At 37.6% G+C, this 19946-nt stretch overlaps 4 protein-coding genes across 4 annotated transcripts; 2 read left to right on the top strand and 2 right to left on the bottom strand.

Moving 5' to 3' along the window:
• Positions 1 to 373: 373 nt before the first annotated feature.
• LOC141825749 (uncharacterized) lies at positions 374 to 1010 on the bottom strand. The gene has a single exon (XM_074713137.1). The coding sequence runs from the start codon at positions 965 to 967 to the stop codon at positions 536 to 538; it is 432 nt and encodes a 143-aa protein (XP_074569238.1). The 5' UTR covers positions 968 to 1010; the 3' UTR covers positions 374 to 535.
• A 605-nt stretch (positions 1011 to 1615) lies between these two features.
• LOC141825699 (uncharacterized) lies at positions 1616 to 2576 on the top strand. The gene has a single exon (XM_074713084.1). It carries the CDS (start codon positions 1657 to 1659, stop codon positions 2185 to 2187), a length of 531 nt encoding a protein of 176 aa, XP_074569185.1. The 5' UTR covers positions 1616 to 1656; the 3' UTR covers positions 2188 to 2576.
• A 3523-nt stretch (positions 2577 to 6099) lies between these two features.
• On the top strand, positions 6100 to 8326 carry LOC141823936 (UDP-glucuronic acid decarboxylase 4-like). Its single transcript, XM_074711142.1, has 6 exons — positions 6100 to 6734; positions 7140 to 7287; positions 7388 to 7467; positions 7558 to 7641; positions 7704 to 7778; positions 7859 to 8326. The coding sequence occupies exons 1-6, from the start codon at positions 6120 to 6122 to the stop codon at positions 8174 to 8176; spliced, it is 1320 nt and encodes a 439-aa protein (XP_074567243.1). The 5' UTR covers positions 6100 to 6119; the 3' UTR covers positions 8177 to 8326.
• Positions 8327 to 8431: 105 nt separating this feature from the next.
• Positions 8432 to 19799, bottom strand: LOC141824106 (DExH-box ATP-dependent RNA helicase DExH15 chloroplastic). The gene is made up of 16 exons (XM_074711340.1): positions 19344 to 19799; positions 18407 to 18582; positions 17759 to 17872; positions 16783 to 16891; positions 16610 to 16696; positions 15229 to 15347; positions 14264 to 14435; positions 13511 to 14110; positions 13149 to 13427; positions 12151 to 12357; positions 10738 to 11091; positions 10093 to 10329; positions 9396 to 9616; positions 9016 to 9115; positions 8806 to 8952; positions 8432 to 8656 (listed from the first exon to the last, which is right to left on the bottom strand). Exons 1-16 carry the CDS (start codon positions 19797 to 19799, stop codon positions 8558 to 8560), a joined length of 3477 nt encoding a protein of 1158 aa, XP_074567441.1. The 3' UTR covers positions 8432 to 8557.
• Between the last annotated feature and the right edge of the window lie 147 nt (positions 19800 to 19946).

Here is a 19946-nt window from a genome sequence, read left to right as displayed (position 1 = left end):
AAATGCACGAATATTCCGGCTAGAGAAATTGAAAAAGCAATGCATAATTAATATCTTCGACTAATTTAAAATTATATTTTTAGTATTTATTATCATTTTCTAATTATCTTTGATAAAAAAGATAGAATCCGCTACTTCAGCGGTTCTACACCAATTTTACGATCATCATAACGAAAGAGAGTATTATCTCGATTTTATTAAGATTCAAATCTTTATCCTCTTCAAATCTATTCTATCGTAACCAACTCAGCTATTCAGCGGGACATCATTTTCTAATTATCGAACAATATAAAATTAAAATTATAATAATTATTATCATATATAATTGAATCTCAGGGTCATTTTCGCCTTAATGTCATGCATGATGAAAATAACAAGGAATTTAAAACCACCACTAATCATTATTTCATAGTACACATAAAATAAAATGACTTTTATGAAACAAAACGACAGCAACTGGAATCGAATCAAAAACTAGTCGTTAAAGAGAGCAAACTGGGGAAATCGCCGGAGGAACTGGGCGGCAGCCAGCCGGCTACCAGGGCATCGCAAGGGCGGCCACGGAGGCAGTGGTCGCCGAGCTGGCAATAAGCGCCTTGTAGGTCTCGACGAACACTTTCTCGTCGCGCTCTTTCACCATCGGCTGCATCCCGAACCCCTCACCGTCGTTGGAGATGCCGCGGGGGATGGCGCTGGAGAGCCCGAGCATCATCCTCACGTAGGCGTCGCGGATCCGGGAGAGGATCCGTCTGGGGGAGGCTGCCCGGCGGAGGCGCAGGAAGGCGATGCGGGGGTGGATCTTGATCCGCAAGAGCCGGGCGCGGCGGCTGCGGCGGGGGATCCTTTCTCCCCCTCCGCCGAGCTCCACGGTATCGAGGCGGCGCCTGCGGGGAGCAACGCCTCCATCACTCCGGTGGTAGCCACGCCGCTTCCAGAATCCCTTGAGGCCGCCCTTGTAGGACTCCATCGCCACCACCTCCGCCTTCAGAAGCAGGGGATTTAAAAAGGTAAGTTCATCTCCCTTGTATTTTCATCCCCAATTTACTTCTTTCCTAAAATACTTTCTCATTGAAAAATATAAAGTAATAAAACATCTCTTTCCTAAAATACTCTTTTTATTAAAAAATATTAAGTAATTTTTAAAAACTCATAAAATAAAATAGGCAATTTCTCTCTACATGTCAAGTGTAGTTTAGAAAAAACTAGTACAATTAATGTAATCAAAGCCATTAATTAAAGGGTACCTATCCCTTCTACAAGTGTCGTCGCAATCTCAAATTTTGTAATGCAAAATTGAAAAAATGATATAACCTCGAAATTTGTTTTTCTAAATGGTCCTTAGAATATGAAATTATTAAAGTATACTCCAATATTTTATTTAGAATGCCACGATATAATTTAAATATGTAAATAAGAATTCTATCCACCGTTACTTTGACCGGAAGTGATTTTGGGATTGACAGTTATTCATCCAAATCTGGGGCTGAAATGCATAGTTGGTAAATTTTAGGAGCAATCTGAATTTTTCCCTAATTTAAATACAAAAATGGCCATAACGAACGTGCAAAGAAATGAGGAGTCACATGATCAGTTCTGACTTCAGCACTCGCTCTCTCACTCTCTCTCTCTCTCTCTTCGTCATCGATCCACCAACTCATGGCGAGAAGCTTCTCCCCAGCGATTCCTCCGCTCCTACTCCGCCTTCTCTTCCTTCTATTCGTCTCGTCGGCGATCTCTTCGCCGGTTGCCTCCGCGTTGAGGGCGGTGGCCAAGGACGGTGGTACTCCCTGCACAATGTGCGCCTCCTGCGACAACCCCTGCGAGCCGATCTACTACCCTCCTCCTCCTCCTCTTCCTCCCCAGTATCCAACCACCCCCCAGTGCCCCCCTCCTCCATCTGCGCCCGGATCGACCTTCTACTACTACTCTCCCCCTCCTCCATCCATCGGCGGCGGAGGCGGAGATGAAGGCTACTCCTACCCTCCGCCGACGGCCGGGATCTACTACAAGGCGCCGCCTCCTCCGAATCCCTTCTTGCCCTACTTCCCCTTCTACTACTCCAGCCCTCCTCCGCCCTCACATTACGATTTCTCCTCCTCCTTCTCCTCCGCCGCCGCCGCCGGTCCCAAATCCCTCTTCTTCTTCTTTTCCGCTTTCCTCCTTCGCTTTCTCTTCCGGATCTGGTAGGAATCACTCATTCCTCTTTTCCCAAAATGTCCCGCTCGACCCCCCCTTCCTTCAACAGTACAGAAGCAACAGATCTGAAGACTGAAGCAGAGGCGAAGCAAGCAGCAAACGATCTCTTCATCTCTGTCTAGTAATTATTCTCAACTCCAACGTATGTATTCGATTCTATTTAAAATTTGCATAAATCAATCAAATTATTGATGCTAGACATGCTATATTTTTTAAATAAATAGTTTTAATCAATCAAATCTTCATGATTTTGAAAGCGAAGGGCATGGTTTAGATGGGGATTTGTTAACAGTGATGGCTGGGGAACATAGTGGAGGTAGGTGTGATGTACATGCAAGTTTGGTGGCACCCATACTCTAGTGTCTCAGTGTTAATCTCAATTATTGTGATGACTACATAGTCTACATTGTGATGGCTAGTGCATCCAATTTGGTGAGGTCCTCTTCTTCTTCTTTTTTTTTTCCCCTGAGTCCACATCTTAATGTTTGTATAAAGTGGCCTATAGAGTTTGTAAATTGTCAAAATGCCCATTAGAGTTTTTGAATGTGTGTCATTTTATCCCCCTAACATGAATTTGATGACTCGATGATGAATGTATACCAATGCTTGAATCCACCTTGCGTTTTCTATCACAGCCCCGGCCGATAGAACATTAAATCATCGACCCACCCCCATATCCATTGGGTGGAGTTATAAGCCTTTTGGACCATTATTTTATGTCAAGTGTTTCAGCCACTTGGAGAATGAGGCCAATGGAGTTTGCATGATTGAGCTGAGTGGCACTGGCACATGACCATTCCACTTACTTTTTGTGTTCTCTTTAATTAACCTTTTGCTGTCTTTATATCCATCTTCCAAAGAGATCAAGATTAACTCACAGATATGGTTGCTTGTCTTGAAAGTGTCAGACTTGCTAACTAAAAAAATAATCTATTTATTTTAATTTGTTTGTTTGAAGCGACAGAAGGTTAAATCTAATGATGCTTATCTCTACTTAAATTGTTTGGATGATTCGATAAAAAATAACAAACTATAAGGCGCAAAGGGAAATTTCCTCTAGTAAAGAATTAAAAAAATTAGGACAACTTAATTAATTAAACGTAAAGGGTAAGTTGACCAGTCAAATTCAGTACGAGTGTTTAGCTATTAATTGTATCTTGTCAACTTACAAATAATAATAAAAAGATAATTCTTCATCTGGCGTATTAAAATTTATTTCCTATTTTAATATATTCTTTAGAATTTTAAAATGTTTCAAAACCATTCATTTAGTTCATTTATCATTAGCCACTCGACCATAATTTCACAGCTAGCTAGTTGGGCTGCTTGGCTAACGGGTAAACATGATTTAATTAGTAACTTAGGTGCACAGACATAATTTTAAATAATTCATATAAATTTACATACATAAGAAAGTAATAAAACCTTTATATATTTCTTAATTATCTGTAATTCATACACAGTCTTTAGTTACTCATCATCAACTGCAAGAGACATATGTAGTTTTTGCTTGACATCAAAATAAACAAGTCATTGGATTTCTTTGGATTAATGAAACCATCAACACAAGGTTGGCCTGCTCTCTCTGTTTCCCATTTTCAGAGAACAACTCTACCAGGGCTGTTATGTTCTTCACTCACTCGAAAATGATCTGCTTGGTTTGTTGGTCCAACCACCCTCTGCAGCAGGTAACCAAAACAAAGGATATATCTAAAAGAGATAAATACTATCAGTTGTTACTAATTAAATCATTGGCGACTTCTCACCATAACAACGAACGTTCTATGTTTTGTTTAGTAATATATACTAACATGTGTGTATCTTATCTCGATCATCACTCTTGGTAGTCCAACTCTTGGATTGAACGATGTTGGTTGAGTCGATCAATCTAGTAATTAAAAGACCCCTCGTCCCTTTCAATCTAGTAGGAAAGCCACCAACCTTGAAACCATACATGCATTCATATGACACCATGTCAATTAATTAAATTTTGCAGCATACATGCATTCATATGACAAGTCAATTAATTAAATAGATGTTGTTCCATCAAATACAGCTCAAGAACACCCATCACAATTTTGTTTAATTAGTTTGGTTTGCCCTTTGGAATCCATATTAATTAATTATTGTGTGGAGACTAGTCCAACAAATCATGTCTTTTGTTTTTTAATTACAAATTGGTAGGGTTTTGGTAAGAACTAGCTAGTCTCACTACTCAACTTCTCCTCCCCACCTCCACCTTCGTTGCCCGATTTAATACTTTGTTCGCTCTAGAGAGCGAACGGTGTAATTGTCATCACACCATCACTACCTTATTCTATTCTTCTTATTATGTAAATATAAAATTTTCTTTATCTTCTCTTTATATATATATATAGTCTCTTTTCTTAGCACAATCTTTCAGGGTTGTATTTCGTATAGGACAGCGTCAAAAATTCTACTGATTGAAACTTGCTGATTAGCTTGCATTTGATGTGAGATAATAAAATTTAAAATTCCTAAATAATTTCTTTTTACAATATATGTAAATAAACAATATTTTGAGAATATGTAATTCTTAAATAATTTAAGCATATATTGACAAAGTTAGTGAGATGACAGTGAGAGATCTACCTAACCTTTAATGATTTGAACACAAAAATCAATAATAGGTTTGGATGTCATTGTTTTTTCTTCTCTCTCTTTTTTGTTGTTGTTGTTATTTTAGGTTTTCCTTTTAGTTGTCATTGTTTACTTTGATGTATGTGCAAAGTCAGCTTCATGTCCTCAATCATTAACACTTTGGTGGAACTGAAAGGTTCAAATATTGCTTTGAACCCTATCAATAATTCAATTTGACCTATTTCTTTGTCTTTTTATAATAATTTTTTAAAAGTGTTTTTTTCTATCAATAGTTGACTTATAATTTTAAATCAACTGATTTTTCATTGTTAATATTCCTGAGTAAACTAAAAATAGATTAAAAAAATTCAACTGAACCATAACATTTCATTAAAGTGGTGATCATATACTTCATATAGTTATTATAAAATTATATTAAATCATTTGAATTTAATTATATAATTTTTTAAAATTAATTTTATTATTAAACTTTCTAATAATAAGTTATATGGTATATTAAGTCCTTTAGCTTTTTCTAAACAAAAGATTATTTACTTTGCGAATAGGTCAATTTGTATATTTCATTTACCATATCTATATATTCTATTCATACAATATTTACTTTTTATTATGTAGAACATAAGATTGATTAAACTCCTGAAAAAATATTAAAAAATTACAAAGTTTATTTTGTTAGTAAATTAATCAGAAAAGTCTTTCTATATGTTCTTTGTTACAAATATGGATTTCGAACGTCATATTTTACTACAACTTCAACACTGTTAAATAATGCATGAAGTGGAAAAAGAAATATAATTGTTGTTACTTATTATTTCTAAGCAATCAACAAATCTATTAATTAAATAGAAATTAACAAGTGGGATTTAGACTTATAACAAATTAATAATGAGAAATTGACACGAATCTACTTTACTTTAGATGACCTTTCTAACAATTCAATTGTGCCTTAGAACACTGACCCGATAATTATTTTTTAGATGATTAAAGTTATGCTTGCAATAAATAATTAATTTATGAGGGGTTAATGATTTAAAACTAAAATAATAAATATTTTTTTAAAAGAAAATAAATACTCGGATAGTTCCCATTTATTCTCATTTTCTTCTTTTCTTTTCAAATACATGTTTTTTTTTTCTAAATCCTTTTCATTGTTCCGGTGCTTCCTCCCAGGCAGGCGCCACGCGTTCCCTGTTTCAAAGGAGCAATGAAATTTACTATTTTGCCCCTTTCGTCTTCTCCTACATAAAGCCGCCCGCCCCCTTCCCCTGCTTCGTTGCTTCCTCCTCCACGCGACCATCTCCATGGCCTCCGAGCTCGTTTACCGCCGCCACGACGCCTCGCCGCCGGAAGTTGCCGGAAAGTACACCCCAAAGCCGGCGAAGTCCCTCATCTGGCTATCCCGCTCCCTCCGCTACTTATTCCGCCAGCAGCGCCCTCTTTTCCTCCTCTTCGGTATGGCCCTCGCTGCCCTTTTCTTCCTCTTATTCCCTCGCTCCTCCCCCTCCCCTTTCGACTCCGATCGCAACATGTGGATGTCCACGGAGGCGGCTCACTCCTTCGGCGGCCACCATTCCCACCGCTCCGCAATCGAGACGGCCTCGAGGGGGCTCTACGTCGGGGGGAAGATTCCGCTGGGGCTCAAGAGGAAGGGGCTCCGCGTCGTGGTCACCGGCGGGGCGGGGTTCGTGGGGAGCCACCTCGTGGACCGCCTCATCGCGCGGGGGGACAGTGTCATCGTTGTTGACAATTTCTTCACGGGGCGGAAGGAGAACGTGATGCACCATTTCGGCAACCCTAATTTCGAGCTCGTCCGCCACGACGTCGTCGAGCCGATCCTGCTCGAGGTGGACCAGATCTACCACCTCGCCTGCCCCGCCTCGCCAGTTCATTACAAGTTCAACCCCGTCAAGACCATCATATCCTTTTCATCAGGTTCTTCAATAATCCAAACCTTTTGATTTCAAATTTTTTTCCCCTAATTTGTTCATCACTGATTCATAAAACCCATTTCCTGCATAAAATTTCTCGATCAAATCGCAGAACTTCTTACTTGTTTCCTCATCCATCCACTATTTCTCACCAGTAGTTACTTTTGTTGGATGCATCATAAAGAACTCTCTTCTTGCCTTTATTTACTTCCAGTTTCTTTTTCGATCTAAATTACTTCCAGATTGCTTGGATGATCCCTTTAGCCATCTATCAAACGATAAAATCCGATCGCAACTGACATGATTTTGGACATCATCGCTATAATATTCATTTTTTTTGTAAAAATAAATAAATTTGTTCGTCGCATCTGTTCCTTTAACTCTTTTCCGCACAAGACAAATGTGGTTGGAACTTTGAACATGCTCGGACTGGCGAAGAGAGTCGGTGCCAGGTTTCTCCTCACCAGCACCAGCGAGGTCTACGGCGATCCTCTTCAACACCCTCAATTGGAGACCTACTGGGGTAATGTCAACCCCATCGGTACGCCTCCTCTCTCTCTCACAAATCGTCACAAAGTCGAAAATTTGAAATTCGATGGCTGAGTTTGGTTTTGAAACGAGCGGAGTTACTTCTTCAACAGGTGTTCGGAGCTGCTACGACGAAGGCAAGCGAACGGCCGAGACACTGACCATGGACTACCACCGTGGAGCCCAAGTCGAGGTACCCAACACGAACTCCCCTGATCACAAACCATCCGATAGGATTCTTCAATTCGATATTGGTTTGATAGAAGTTGTGTTTCTTCCTCAGGTGAGAATTGCTCGGATCTTCAACACTTACGGTCCTCGGATGTGCATCGACGATGGCAGAGTCGTCAGCAACTTCGTGGCACAGGTTTGCTACATTTGATTTGTGTCTGTGGAGGTGTAGTCTACCTAATTGGTGCGTTGGCTTAGGCCTTGAGGAAGGAGCCGTTGACTGTTTATGGCGACGGGAAGCAGACAAGGAGCTTCCAGTACGTCTCTGATCTGGTGAGCTATCTATCTATCGTCTTTTCTTTTGCGTCTCTGATCGATCTGGTTTTGAATTAATTTGTAACAACAAAAAACAGGTGGAGGGTCTGATGCGGCTGATGGAAGGCGAGCATATGGGTCCATTCAACTTGGGCAACCCGGGCGAGTTCACCATGCTGGAGCTTGCAAGTGTGGTGCAGGATACCATCGACCCAAATGCGAAGATTGAGTTCCGCCCCAACACAGAAGATGACCCCCACAAGCGCAAGCCGGACATCACCCGTGCCAAGCAGTTGCTAGGGTGGGAGCCTAAGATCTCCCTCCGGCAAGGCCTCCCCCTCATGGTCTCCGATTTCCGACAACGCATCTTTGGCCACCAATCGGGGGAGGCCACCACCAGCACAGGCGCAGCTTAAAGAAAGTGAAAGTGCTTTGTGTTGTGTTGTTATTCATCATCCCTAAGCTTTGTCAAAAATTACTGCGATTTCTGCAGAATGGGAGTGTACCAGTAGCACACGTAGTAAATGTAACTTTAGCTATTTGTTGTGGATCATAAAGTTTAGTCATCTAAGGATGTCATAGCTTATCAATATATATATATATATATATATTTGTTTCATTTCAGTTTAAGCGTTTATTTAATTTGGTTATATTTACAAGAAACAGATATAGAACAGAAAATGATATTATATAAAAAATGATTTTTTGTTTACACAGAAGATAACTTGATTTTTTTTTCAAAATATAAAAGAATTATCATCAGAATTATAGGAAAAATAAAAAATAAATAAAAGGAATCAACCAGCAAGTTCGCTTATGGGTGCTCGATCCATTACGTCCGTTGCAAGCACTGCATTTCTCTGTAGCAACGGATCAATGTCTGGCAACTTGGGGATCTGGAAAAAGAAATAATAAGGGAAAAATCACGATCATATCGACTTACAAATAAAATTTGAGAGAAAAATAAAATTATTAATATTTGAAAATAGCTAGGTGCCGCAGTTTATGTGTTTGATCCAAGAAGCATGAAAATGAGATTACACACCTGTGCCAACAAATCAATCGTCCGGCGTAGAAGCCTAGCGAAATCACCCTCATCCATTGCGCAGTCCATCATTATTTCTCTCCAGGTTAGACCAGAGGCCCAGGCTTCGACCATTCCCGAGAACTGACCATCTAACTCACAGGGAATCTGGATAGTAGAAGATAAGGTTACATTGTGACGGAGCATAATGACTTGGAAGACGTAACATACCTTAACACCATGATTCTCTTGAATTTGTATAAGATTGTTTCTTTGGTCCTCTAAGAGGTGGAGCACAGCAATAACGTTCTTGGATGGGTCATATACATAGCTGAAAAATCAAGAACAATGTTTCGTAACGATGCAAATTGTCCACAGTGCACACTTGTAAATAAGTACCATTTGCAACAAAGTTCTCTGAGCAACACTTAATTTGTAGGTCTTTGTATCAATAGATCAGTATAACAATATCAAAATGATTAGTTCATATTTCAATATACTATCATGCTTAGAATGGTTTTGTTGCTTTTACAATGCGTAATGAAAACACATTGCGAATGAGAAAAAACTGAAGCCATCCTAAAGGTAACTAACTTGGCAGAAAAACCAACCTGTTGCTTTTCCAGGGCCGCAACTTTATACCCTCTGAAACTAAACTTCCACACACTGCAGCAAGTTGAGCTGGCTTTAGATCCAATAGAACTTTATTCCTTAGTATCATGGCAAGCCATAGCTCATTTTCTCCTCGAATCGCTGCTGCTGTTTCACCCAAAGGGAATATAACTTGAGTGTTCAAATCCAACGCCTTAGTTTCTTGTATCACCTTGCTTATCTAGACAGAAGCAACATAAACTTACAGAATTAGCAGTCTTACAATATAACAGCAGAGGTGCAGGTATTCATAAGCCATGGAAATAAATAAGATATTGAAGGGTGAAGGCAACCAAGTAGGTCAATGCCCTGAAGATTTATTATTAACAGGCAAATGATTTATTTTAATTGATCTTGTATCCTAATGTAATATATTTTTATTCTCTTTCAACATAAAATTCAATATGAAGGCTGCATCTGAATGACCCTAGACATATACAAGGACCAGACTTATTTAAATAAGCACCTACACATCATCAGTTATATACTTTGCTGTCTGTACATATTCTATTAATCAGTATTAGATATGATATACAAGTAAAAAAGCCTAATACTGATTGCTTAATTAGATACTAAAAAAAGACAAAACAAAGAACACCAAATTTAAAATAGCACAGCATAGATATAGAGATATTGAAGCATACTATATATACACACCTGCAAGAATTCTTTCCAACCTGTTGGCTCAATTTGTGATATTCGTTTACGTAATCGCTTTGACCTAGCATCTAGACGTTCAATTTTCTCTTTAGTAAATTTGGTTTTATCAATGATCTTTTTGAATTCCTTGAATCCTTTGGTGCTTGTTATCATTTTTTTCAGTTGTGATACTTTGCCTCTTTGCTCCTTGTAACGTTCAACAGCATCTTGGTATGCTCCAGATTGATTTGCCACCTGCAGCAATAACCAACAACTGTTCCTCAATCATCTTCCATCAAATCATGAACAAATGCAGCTTTATTAACAAAGTATTCTGCTATATGAACATAAAAAGTTTTCTTAACCTTCATCGGACTTCAAATTTCATCTAACAAAAATAGGGAGCAATCTTTTAAACTCCATGTCAATAAAAAGAAAATAATCAATAATGGAGCAGAAATTATTGGAATTAACCATGGAATATGCCAGCACTTTTAGTAGTCTCTAAATCCTAATTATTTCCCCCCTGGCACAAATTGTTAACCAGCTAGCTATTGATATTTTTTATGTACATGATGCAAGTAAAATACATTGCCAGAATAGAACAGATTAATTAATTGAGGATGAAAGCAGAGCAAGGATAAATATAAGATCAAAACAGACCTCAGCATCTTCCGGAAGGCTACTCAATACAGGAACATTTAAGCTCCATGACCATGTCTCAAGAGATCCACCCATGGACAACAATGACCCAAATTCAGAATCCACAACCTTTTCCCACTGAAAATCTTCCACCATGAGAAGTTTCATCAATGAATCTCGTGGTAGATCACCATTGCCTGATGAGACGTTAGGAAATCCTGTTCTGTAAATTGATTTTATCCATTTCTCTGTGAAGAGATACCATGTGTTATCTGAACTGAGAGCCAGATAATAAGCTAGTTTCCCATTCTCGTCATCTGTTGCAGCTTTGGAATCTATGTCCAAGTTGTCGAGATCAGAAGAACCTAATTTCACCTGTAGCACCAGTTTTCAGTTGCAGGTGAAAAGGGATTCTGGCCACTTAATTCTTTTTCAGGTCACTTGATTTAAGAATCTAGATTACAATTTGAATAAATACAATTCTGCCCAATTCAAACTAAGACAATATAACATTATTACAGAAGAAAAACTACATCATACCACATTGGTAAAAGTTTTGGGTTTTCTAGGAATAATGCTGTCATGTATCTATTTCAGTTCCGCATTCACTGAACATGCAGATCCATGATGAGGGCAATAAGCTGAGTCACAACTATTTGGAGTTGACCCTTGATGGAAATATACAACCATAGAAAAACCCTGATACATTCAATAGTTGGGGCACTAGTAAATTTCTACTCCCAACAGCCGACACTTGTAAGTACACTATTGTGCATGTACTTTACCCATCTACACAATTACTAGATTTTTTCGCCCCCCCCCCCCCCCCCCTTCCTTTTCTAAAACTCATCACGGCAAATGTCCAAGGATTCTATCATAAACTTCTGAGGATTATTATTATTTACAGAAAAAAAGAACTCTCCATATCAGCCAAATTTAGCAAACTATATACAATTATACATGAATTGGCAATGGTGAGCCTTAAAAGGGATATCTGTTTTTTGTTCTTTCACCATTGCAATTCCATATCAGACAAACCAAAGTTTCAACCAACCAATCAATTTGATCATCTGGGTGTGGATACTACAACTGTGTGTATATTGTAAACTCCTAATAAGTCTGCCTATGTTAAACCTCCCCATCCTCCTACTTCATGAAAGCCTTGAATTAGGTTACCTTTTAGCTGATGGTGGCCCTTTGTACTTGTAATGAAAAAAAAATCCAATTTTAAATTATATAATATATGAGGGAGAGAAGGAAGCAACATAGCAAGAACAAATAACAATAGGAAGGAAGCAACATAGCAAGAACTAATATCATAATCTAATTATGCTCAAGTGCATGCGCCAAGAAATATTTCCAACTTCACAATTTTACTATGTAGAACATTTTTAACTCATCTAGACAAAGAAACAAAGTTTTTTTTATACGCACCATATTTACAATCTTTTCAGCAGATATAGAACTGAGTTTTCCAATATAAACAGCAGGTATATTGTGCTGAACTGCTTCCTTGTCTTTATATTGCAAACAGACAAATGGAAGGATTTCATTTCCAACACCTTCTAGCAATTGTCTCCAAGCAGCCATGCGTTTGATTTCCATCTGTCGCCTGAGTTCAGTCCTAGTCCGTTTCTCAGCCTGAAAGAATGATTATTAATTTCTCATAAGTTAAGCAAATATTATCAATTATTAATTATTAGCTTCTCCAAAGTGGCAACAAATATTTTATGCTTAAGATAATATAGTTAATTTGTACAATAAAAATAGAGAACATGGCCAAACTTAAACTACTTCACTTATAATGCAATTTCTTTTGTTTGGACTAGTGGTATACTGTCTTTTTCTGGCGCAACATGGTCAAGGACAAATTGAACATCATTAATAAAATGATATAAGGCATAGTAGAGGTAAATGTGATGCAAAATGAACAAATCGTGCTGTTATAATGAGAAACTAGTTAAAGAAAAATAATAGTAGAATGGCTAAACCCCAGCAACTATATTAGTAGGAAAGTTACTATAGAATGGAACTTGAGGAGCCGTTATTGAATATACTACATCTTAGTTAAATTCAGAATAGTTACCAATATTAAGTTTGTCAATTTTGGCATTGTGCCTTCAGGGATTGATGAGGTAGAGTCACAAGCTTGATACCTCCCCATTATGCGACTTCATCCTTAGGAATTTAATAATATGGATCATCTCTTAAATAACAATCAAGAGAAATCTACAAAATCAACAGAAAAGATCTTATGGAGCAATAATTCATCAGAAAAGTTAAAAATGCTTCATCTTTCTAAACTAAATATCATAACTATTACCTAAAAACAAATTAAATGAAATAACCTTCAAATCAAAATTTTAGCAACTTTTAACCAATAAAAATAGCAAAATATTCTAAACTACAAAGTAATGGCATGAGAACTTTACCCTTAGTTGTTCTTGCAGTCCTGAGATCTCAGTATAATCAACCTCAGATAGTTGTTCCTGGCATTTTCTATCAATAGCATCTTCAGTAACTTCTAGAGAAAGCAGCCCAATTTCTTCTTGTATTTTTTCAAGCTCTTCTTTAGCAGCTAGCATGACATTACTGCCAACATAGTTTCCAAAGCTTTGCTCCACTAGCTTCCGTGCTTCTTCCAAAGTTCGCCTGCACTGGGAAAGCTCTTTACCTTCTGGATCATTAAACATACGAGTAACTTTTGAACCCTGTTGAACATGTGGTGACACCATATTATAACAAGTAAACAAGCTAGAAATTAACAGGAGATGAGCATAAACAGATGACATACAGAAAGGAGATTCAAAACCATCCCATATGAAGCAGTAAATTGTGAAACAAGTGGTTCAAGGGCAGCAGAAAGTAGTTCATAGCACTCCTGAGCTCCTTCATAGGGTGTCTGGATAAAAACAACATGTCCCACTTCATCAATGCCCCTTCGTCCAGCACGGCCTGCCATTTGAAATAACTCATTTGGGCTTAAAAATGTTCGTCCAGTTTCACCCTTTTTGCTAAGGGAGGAGATTACTGATGTTCTAGCAGGCATATTAATCCCTGCAGCCAATGTTTCAGTGGCAAAAACAACTTTTACTAAACCACGCTGAAATAACTCTTCAACAAATGACTTCCATAGAGGCAGGCATCCAGCATGATGTGCAGCAATTCCATGCAAGAGACCCTTCAGAGCAACTTCTCTTACAGCATCAGGATACTTCATCCTAAACCTCCTATATTCAAGTTCGACTTCACCGGATTCACAATCGTCTAAAAGATTGTAATCTTCAAGATACTGAACTGCCGCATCACAACCTCTTCTACTGAAAATAAACCAAATGCCTGGAAGCATGTCCCTCTCTACAAGTTGCCATAAAGTATCTCTAATCTGAGGAATCTGAAGCATATAATAGTACATGACTATATGTCAGAAAAAATTGGTTAAACAAGCATACAAGAAATATATCCTCAAAGTTTCAGCAGACATCTATGGTGGTGAAAGAACTGGAATTAACCACCATATTGGTGACCTCAAGTTTATACTCTACACCTGCGAACGACGAATGTAGTTCATATCATTCTTTGACAATGGTGTCTGCCTTGATATACGAGCAACACTCTTGTAACCATGTCCAGTGCGCATACTTTGCTTCTTAGTTTTGTTTTCGCTGAATAGTTCGCCTCTTGAAACAGATGCTTGCATAAAGTCCAGAGAAAGCTTCCTTCAGAAGAAAGCAAGGAAATCAAAAGCTGTAGACCAACTTCAATATACAAGTTTAGTTTGGAAAACAAATGGATTACTAGATGCTGTACAAATAATTGTGAAGAATAACTTTAGACAACAATTTAGAACATAACATGGATCAGATGATATTATTCCAGAATTGAAGACCACTTAAGCAGATATTTCTACCATTCTAATAATCTTAAGCCTTGGCCAATTGATCTAATTCCTCCTAAGAACCCCACTTTAGATATTGTGGCAATTGCCCAATGAATATTATCAGATATTGAGTGATAATTGATATCTGCACAACCTTGTATGCCATGAGAACATAAATGGTTAATTAGAAAATCAGCTACAAGGAAAAAGAATTGGTGAACCATATGCAACTAAAAGATGTCCAAAAGATCAATCAAGTGGAAAAGGAGTACACAATGCCACTCATTGCCTTACTAATCCGTGCATGTGTTACACAGATACAAACAGTTTACACATGGCAAAGCCATTTTTATAGAATCATAATAAAGAGGGCATCAACACCAAACATTATTTCGCCAAGTAAAAAACCCGAAGTTCAAGAATACAAGATTACTGAAATTTTTTCAAACAAGTTCATAGAGCTAAACCTATTGTATGATGCAGGATAGATAAGCTAAAATGTTAGCTTGAGCACCTAACATGTATAAAAGTAAACCAAGGAAAAAAGGTTGAACAATATTTCAAGCAGTCTTTATAACCTATTGCGGGACTTAAATATGCTTAGCATTACCACAAATACTATCAGGAACTACCTGTTCATTTTTTTCCCTTTCTCGTCAAAAAGAGGTAACAGAGAGTTCTTCAGCGAGAAGTGCCAAGTAAGGGGAACTGGCCGTTTAGTGGATGTGACTAACTCTGTTTTACCATGAACCTGCATCCAAGTAATTGGATTTGTCAAGGTTGGAATGCAAGCTATTCAATAAGATGCAACAAAAATACATAAGTCTTATCCTACTAATGCCTATATTTAAGATGTACTTATAGGTTCATACTTTCATCAATCATTTAAACATAAAGAATTAAGCCTCCTAATAAGGTTGTACTACATTACTATGAAGAGATTAAATTGTGTGCACGCGCTTCAAAAAGTCATGCTTCTCACTTGAAATTTGTTATGAATCACTTCTGACCAATTTGACTCTTGAACTTGTACTCTTATATATGCTAAAACTTTGATATTTTGAGGTATCACCTTGACTTATACACAATAGTCAATAAAGTCAATAATACTTCTCTGGATAACTAAATAGGGAACTCCCATGAAAATTCTTTCGTTAATATTTAATGATGTGTTTCCAACAAAAGTCTCTCAAATGTCAAGTGTATTTTTAAATTTTAGTCAATAGTATATGTTTAAGAGAATGTTGAGATGTGTGGGCATACGAGGATTGATAGAATAAGAAATGAGAGCATTAGAGAGAAAGTCGAAGTTGCATCATATTGAGGGAAAACTCTGAGAAACATGTTAAAGGTGATACGAACATGTACTTAGACGATCAATAAATGATCCAATTAGGCGATATGAAACTATGACAAATATGCACATCAAACGAGGAAGAGGAATACAAAAAAAGACTATATACTTTCTCACAAGAAATGAATTCAAAAGAGAGAGAGTGATAACTAATAACCATAGCTTAATTGACATTGTTAGCAACTTTAAGAAAATTATAAATTCCACATGAGAAGAAAATTATGAATTCCACAAGAGAACACAAACAAAATGGATATCAATGTAGAGGAAGACAAAAAAAACTTGGTTAGTAACAATAAATAAAGATAAAATTTATTTAAATATAAATGATGATATAATAGAGGATAGAACCCAATGATGTAGAAGAATCTATATAGCCGATCCCACCTAGTGGGATAAAGTTTTGTTGTTGTAACAAACCCTATTAAAAGTGGATCTCTACTATAGCTGGCAATAGAAGGAAAACTAGAAATAAGGAGAAGTATGTCAGTTACACCCAAGGTGGAATCGGAAACATTGATAATAGCTAACCACCATGAACATGAGATAATTAGGAGAAACTCAGATAGATGCCAATAAAATAGAATAAAGAGCAAGCATCTTCCAATAGGTTGATTAATAATAGAAAAGAACATGAAGCTTCTGAATTCGCATCTTACCTGCTCTATCCAGCCAGCCAATTCATCAGGATTTGCTACTGTAGCAGATAGACAGATAAGTTGTAATTCTTTTGGTGAATATATAACCTGAACAATTGCCTCAATTTTCAACTATAAAAGAATTGTCACTACAAGGTAACAAGAACTAGTAAACAGAATCTGGCATTACTTACTATCTCCTCCCAAACTGTCCCTCGAGATATGTCACTAAGATAGTGAACTTCATCTAAGACTATCACATCAACTTGAAACAATCTGCTTGCAGAAGAAATCATTCCTATACTGAAAAAAGAAACACTAATCATTGCAAGATCTATTAATTTACCCACTAAAACAAGGACAAAGTGATGTTCTATCAGAAACACATGATGGAGGATTTGTCAAAGCCTAAGAGCGAGCTGAATCAAACCCAAAATGCCACATCACTTAGACGGACGACCTGTTGCATGCTTAGAAGACTCACAAAGCAATGTGGGACTAAGAGGCAAAGTTTCTTTCTCACATCCCTTCTTTAACTCCTTTAACATATCTACTTTCAACTAGACTAAAATGTAGTATCTTGACTCCTTGTCAAATAAGTGGTTCCTGAAGGTTAATTGATTCTTAGTCCAATGGATTGTCTCAAATGTTAATACTTCTAGGGGATTCAATTTCCTATATATCATCTTCTTCAATTTAGTTGTTCTTCATACAAGGTTAATTTATATATGCACATTGCTCTACCATCACACTTGCTAAATGATAATCATTGTAGGCATATGGAATTGTGCCTCAATATTCTTGCTGTAACATTTGTCTTACCATATATTACTTTATTCTCAACACATGAAACCCCTTGTGTGATTTTAAATCCAATGACACTCCCAGTCTACAGATATAATAATTCACAGAACCTTAGAGTGAAAAGTAACTATTTGGTACCTGATAATTATACCAAGGATTTTCTCTTAGTTGTATTTACGATAATCAGGTAATCCAATTCCAAGAAGTTTAGATTTTAAGAAAAGCTATACTTTAATAAGCACATGCACAAAGCAAGTTCATAAAAAGGTCTAGAAACTTGTCTATGATAGCACATGTTTATCTGAAGGGCACAAGTAAATATGTTTTCTACCACTGACCAGCTTGTCTAGTTATGACATTGAGTACCTTTGGTAGAGCATGTTACGCAAAATCTCTGTTGTCATGATCAGAATAGGTGCTTCTCTGTTGATAGCTGAATCTCCAGTTAGAAGGCCAACATAGTTATCGCCAAACGTCCTCCTGAAAGAATTGTATAGAATTAAATAGTGCAGTTAGTGGAAGAAAGGAATTGAACTCCATCCTTGATGTAGAGCTTCATGTTCCGTGCAGCTTAAAAGAGACATGGACTTCAAAAGAGGTGTTGTGCTCAGAAAAAAATCAGATTGAACCGATAAAGTGGTCACCGTTAAAGAAACCTAAAAAGGACTAAGTAATTACTATCTTTTTCTGATCCACAAATACTGACATATAGAATACCTCACCTAGAACTCCAAAATATTACCCTACGTAAATAAACCAAAAAAGTATGGACATCACAAAATTGACTAAACTCTGACTGTGTTAGGACCTAGAAAAATGACGACACTGAGTAGCTCAACATTAAAGTGCAACTCAACAGACAACATAATGTTAGTGCAATCAACCAAATAAAATGGAAAGAAGAACCTTGGGTCTGGAAGTGTCTGTTTTCACTGGTCACTTGCAATGACTTATACATTGGCTATTTAAGTGTAGAATAACCACTTAAGAATCCATCTAATGAGCCAAATCTACCTGAAATCCCGGAATTTCTGATTTGACAAAGCCTTCAATGGTGTTGTGTAGAAGAGTCGTCTTCCTCTACAAATTGTGGCTACAGCAGCAGCTTCAGCTATTAAAGTTTTCCCACTGCTTGTTGGTGCAGAAACAACGATGGATGAACCTCTCAAGAATGCTTGGATGGCTAAGCGCTAAAAAAAATGAAGAAATAGCGGTTGGAAAACAACATATTAGTTGAACAAACATAGGACTCTTATTATCCTTCTAATACTATTGGGAAACATGAGATAACAGGAATAATGAAATTTTTTCTATAGCGCCTAATGTAACAACCAAGTGTAGGAACACTATGAAAGTAAGTTAACCAAGTTAAATCATCAAGAAGCAACAAGAAAGCAAAGTTCATGTTATCATAGCCAATATTTATTCTTCTAATGTACATTCTCGGGCTTGTCAAATTTTCATTCAATCGATTGATTTCCTTTATTTTCACTTTATAAGTCATTCCCTTTAATTTCTCTAAAATACATTATTTCATTTTACTTTTTCTAAGATGTATATTTTCCTCCGGACAACCACTCTCTGGGAATTATATAAATTATCAACCTAGGCCTCTCTTTTATATAAACCAAATAAATGAAATTGTAACCTTTGGTAGTTAGAGATGGACCCCTCAAAGTTGTAAGCTCTTTTTTACATCCTTTGATGCAACCTAAGAACCAACAGGATGGGCAATTGGAGGTGAAAGGAGAACCAATAGAACACCAACGGGACCGAGAGAGAGAGAGAGAGAGAAAAGATGAAATTAAAGGAGAATGCTCTTCAATTGACTAAATATATTTTTAGTCAATGAGAGCTCCGTGTAGAGAAAAATTCCATCTAGATGAGATCAACCCCTAAAGATGACAATTTGTCGCTTCCATTTCGAGACAAAAAAAAAATGGAACCGAACCTGGAATTTGTCAATTGGAAAGTCATATATCCCAGCGAGCTCCTCGTAATCAATGATCTCCTGGCCAAACTCCCTCACTTCAGCAAGAAGCCTGGCCACTCTCTCTGACTTATGCTCCTCCGATTTGTTATACAGCCCGGACTCCGCCTCCAGCAAAGTCGCCTCCGGCTCCCCATCCTCATCCTCCTGGTCGCTCTCGGCCGAAATCCCCTCTTCGTACTCTGGGGCGGAGATGTCTTCATCCTCCTCGTAGTCCTCGTCCTCGTCCACGTCCGAAAGCGGCTCCTTTATCGGGGAAGTGGAGCGGAGAGGGTTCGCGCGGAGAGGGAAGAGGGACAACCTCGTCGGAGCTTCGACCGTGGACCGGCGAAGCGGAAAGGCACGGCGTGAGGTCGGAGGAGGGAGGAGGTGAAGCGGAGAGGGAGAGCAGAGAGCCGGTGGTGCGAAAGACCGCATAGCGGATGGAGCTAGCGATGGAATGCGACGGCACGGAGCGGGTTTATCGTCATTGCATGATTTTTGTTTGCTCAAAATATTACTAAATTTATATAATCTAATAAATATATTATGAGTTAAATCTATTAAAAACTTTTAATTATAATA

This window comes from Curcuma longa, chromosome 3 (assembly GCF_044706935.1).
Source record: "Curcuma longa cultivar G26 ecotype Majalengka, Jawa Barat chromosome 3, ITB_CL_G26_1.1, whole genome shotgun sequence".
Taxonomy (NCBI): Eukaryota; Viridiplantae; Streptophyta; class Magnoliopsida; order Zingiberales; family Zingiberaceae; genus Curcuma; species Curcuma longa.
This window is presented reverse-complemented; position numbering and strand designations above follow the sequence as displayed.